This window comes from Myotis brandtii, unplaced genomic scaffold (genome assembly GCF_000412655.1).
Source record: "Myotis brandtii unplaced genomic scaffold, ASM41265v1 scaffold247, whole genome shotgun sequence".
In the NCBI taxonomy this organism is placed as follows: Eukaryota; Metazoa; Chordata; class Mammalia; order Chiroptera; family Vespertilionidae; genus Myotis; species Myotis brandtii.
Genome location: NW_005359352.1, coordinates 1,832,575 through 1,836,032, shown reverse-complemented (window position 1 = coordinate 1,836,032; position 3,458 = coordinate 1,832,575). Strand labels below are relative to the sequence as shown.

General features: G+C 64.0%; 1 protein-coding gene across 3 annotated transcripts in view; it reads left to right on the top strand.

Annotated features, from left to right (window-relative positions):
• Positions 1–3,458, top strand: part of RNF144A (ring finger protein 144A) — a 27,389-nt gene that overhangs the window by 16,544 nt on the left and 7,387 nt on the right. For all 3 annotated transcript variants that reach the window (XM_014540563.1, XM_014540564.1, XM_014540562.1), the window contains 3 exons: positions 250–354; positions 481–541; positions 2,348–2,555. In XM_014540563.1, coding sequence (XP_014396049.1) covers positions 250–354; positions 481–541; positions 2,348–2,555 — 374 coding nt within the window. The remainder of the gene's footprint in view (positions 1–249; positions 355–480; positions 542–2,347; positions 2,556–3,458) is intronic.

The window sequence follows — 3,458 nt, the reverse complement described above, 5'->3', positions numbered from 1 at the left end:
TGTCCCCTTGCTGGTAGACGTACTGGCCTCATGTGGTCTGGGTCCTGAGCAGGGATCCGCCTGCGGCCTGAGACCCTGCACCACACGTAGCCCTGGCCCCCAGGGCACCCGTCAGTACTTGGTGAGGGAACACTGCCTCTGTGGCAGCTGCGGGCTCCCAGTGGCAGCGCCAGCCTGGACCATGTGCGCGGCGCTTGCTCCCTGTGGCCACACGTGCCCGTCTCACAGAGGCGTCTCTGTCTCCCTCAGTGCCTGAAGCAGTACGTGGAGCTCCTGATCAAAGAAGGATTCGAAACCGCTATCAGCTGCCCGGACGCCGCCTGCCCGAAGCAGGGCCGCCTGCAGGAGCACGAGGCAGGCGCCAGGACAGCCCGGGGTGGGGGGTGGGGGGGTTGGTGCAGGTGCTGTTGGGGCTGAGCCGGCCTGTGGCCCAGCCCTCAGCTTGTCACACCCCTGGTCCGTGTGTTTTTCCTCCCTCAGATCGAGTGCATGGTTGCGGCTGAAATTATGCAGAGATATAAAAAGCTACAATTTGAAAGAGGTAGGTGCGGGGGCGGACGAGCCAGTTCCGAGGCCTCTGCCTGCCCCCGGGCGACCTGCGGGCGACAGGAGGGACCCGAACTGGAGGACCTCGGGGAGCGGTGTGGGAGCAGCGGGGGTTCACGAACCACAGTCCTTTATAGAGATGTGGGCTACAGGGGCGGCTCGGCGAGGCTGGACCCCGGGGCATGGCTCCTCAGCCAGGCGAAGGCCCGGCCGCTGAGGGCTGAGCTCTGGGACCTGCACGGGATGCGGGAGACGCAGGCGGCAGGAAGGCTGGCAGGAGGGTGCGGTCACCTTCCCCCCAGGCCTGACCTCTCCCTGCTCTCTGTCTGGCTCCCGCCTGGACGGCCAGGTCTGGGCCTTATCTCTGTGAGCGACCCGCAGCCCAGCAAGGTCGTCTGACCTGTTGCACTGACCCCGAGGAGGCTGAGGCTCACCCCGAGTTCCATCCCTACTGGGTGGGGGGACCCAATCCCTCCCCCAGTGCCCTGCCCGCCCTGGCGGCTGGTTCCCGACCTGCCCTGACCCCGGGGTCTCCGGGGCACGGCGTGGAGCGGTGTGGAGTGTGCGTGTTTGAGACGACATCGCAAGTGTCACACACTTTATCGTTATTGGACGTGCACTTGCCACTGTGTCTACAGGGCCCGTGGAGGCCCTTTGGCCTCACTTCTGTGTTTCTTTTTTTAATATATTTCTGTTGATTTCAGAGAGGAAGGGAGAAAGAAACACCAACGATGAGAGAGAATCACTGATCGGCTGCCTCCTGCACGCCCCCCACTGGGGATCGAGCCCACAACCCAGGCCTGTGCCCTGACCAGGAATCGAATGAACCGTGACCTCCTGCTTCCTCGGTCGATGGTCAAGCCCTGAGCCAGGCGGCCGGGAGGAGCTGTGTGTGTACTGGCGCCTGGCGTTGGGATTTGGCGGTTGATAGCGTCAGTCCAAGGCCGTGTGGCCGCAGGTCGGCGGGGGAGCTCCGAAGGGGGTGGCTCCGGTTTCTGAGACCCGCAGGCCCCTCGGAAAACGTTTCCCGGAGAGAACCTGGGCCGCGGCGGTCGCCTGGGCTCAGAGGAGATGGACGCCCTGTGGCATCCGGGCGAGTTTAACCAGGTGGCGGGGTCTGCGTCCCGCTGGCCGTGCGGACTGTGAGGCTCCAGAGCGTGGGCTCAGTCAGAGGGGTTTTCTGTTTCTTTTGCATAAAAATAGGCCCTTTTGAGGTTAAAGACACACACACGCCTGTGGAACCTGTTACCGTAGAGCCTTTTGCTCATGTGACGTCAAAGCCAAAACAACTGCACTTGGACGTCCTGGCGACAGTGCGTCTGCCGGCGCCGCTCACACGGCATGGTGTCCATGGTCAGACGAGCGGCAGCCGTGGCCGCCAAGGGGCAGGTTGGAGATACGACCTGAAAACACGGGACTTGTTCTGTTTCTTTGAAATGTGCTGTAGTGAGAACCTGCAGGACTACAGCACATTCCCCACGTCGTGAAAATGTGAGGCCTGCCTGGCCCGGCCGGCGTGGCTCAGGCTGAGCGCCGACCTGTGAACCAGGAGGTCCAGGTTCCATTCCCGGTCAGGGCACAGGCCCGGGTTGCGGGCTCCATCCCCAGTGTGGGGCGTGCGGGAGGCAGCCGGTCCATGATTCTCTCTCATCATTGATGTTTCTCTCTCTCCCCCGCTCCCTTCCTCTCTGGTGTCAATGAGAATATACTTATAAATAAAATAAGAAGGTGCGTGAGGCCTGGGTCTGGGCCCGAGGCCCCGCCCGCAGCGCCTGACCTGTCCCTCGTGTCCCTGTGCCAGAGGTGCTGCTGGACCCCTGTCGGACCTGGTGCCCGGTGCCCACCTGCCAGGCCGTGTGCCAGCTCCCGGAGATGGGGCTGCAGACGTCCCAGCCAGTGCAGTGCAAGGCCTGCGCCACGGAATTCTGCTCCGCCTGCAAGGCCAGCTGGCACCCCGGCCAGGGCTGCCCGGAGACCATGCCCATCACCTTCCTCCCCGGGGACACCAGGTAGGCTCCCGCCGGGAGGCAGGGCTGGGGGGGGAGGAGGGCTTCCTCCCGGAAGATGCCCGGGAACACTGGTCTCTGCCCCCCCCCCTCCGTTCCTGCGACTCCTTATCACTCCCCAAGCCTGGCTCACGTCCGCCTTTGTTCAGCTTCCCAGCAACCAGGGTGGGGCCGGTGACCCAGCCCCCGTGTCGGCTGGGAGATGGCCCGGCTGATTACGGCATCGCCCTGTGGTGTTAGTTCGTCTGCTGCGTGGCTGGTAACTCCTACGTGGCTGGTTCCTCTTGCTGCCTTGGTTGGACTCTCCCCCCAGATCCTGGCCTACAGCGGGCACCCCTTTCTAGGGAGCCGCGCCACCTGGTTTGCCACAGTCCCCGCCACGCCCTCTTGCCTCCCTGGCCCTGACGCTGGCGGTCAGGTGTCTTTTATGACTCAGCGTCCACTCGGCTGTTTTCAAAACGAGATCTCCCCCCACCCACGTCCCCAAGCAGCGCCGGCCAGCGTTGCTCACGTACCTGCCGTCTTAGCCTTAAAGACATGAGGACGTGTGGACGTAGGGACGCTGTCAGGCTCCTGGCTGCCTCCCCACAGGACTGTGGCAGAGGGGACAGTGTCACGTGTGGTTCAGGGGCCGGGAAGGCCGGGAACCGTTGCAGCAGGTAGATTCCTGTGCAGGCCCCGTGCTCCGGGACTCCCCTGTTTTAACCGCTTCTGTTGGAAAACGTCTCCTGGGGATGCTCTCCGGGGTGCGGGCCCTGGTCGGGGCGTTTCCTTCAGAACGGCCTCGAGTCCCACGAGAAAATCGGTCCCCTGCCCCAAGGTGGCTCCTGCGAGCAGCCACACGACCGGACCTGGGAGTCTCCTCGCTCGCTGGCTTGGCGCCCGGGACCGTGTCTGCAGCCATCG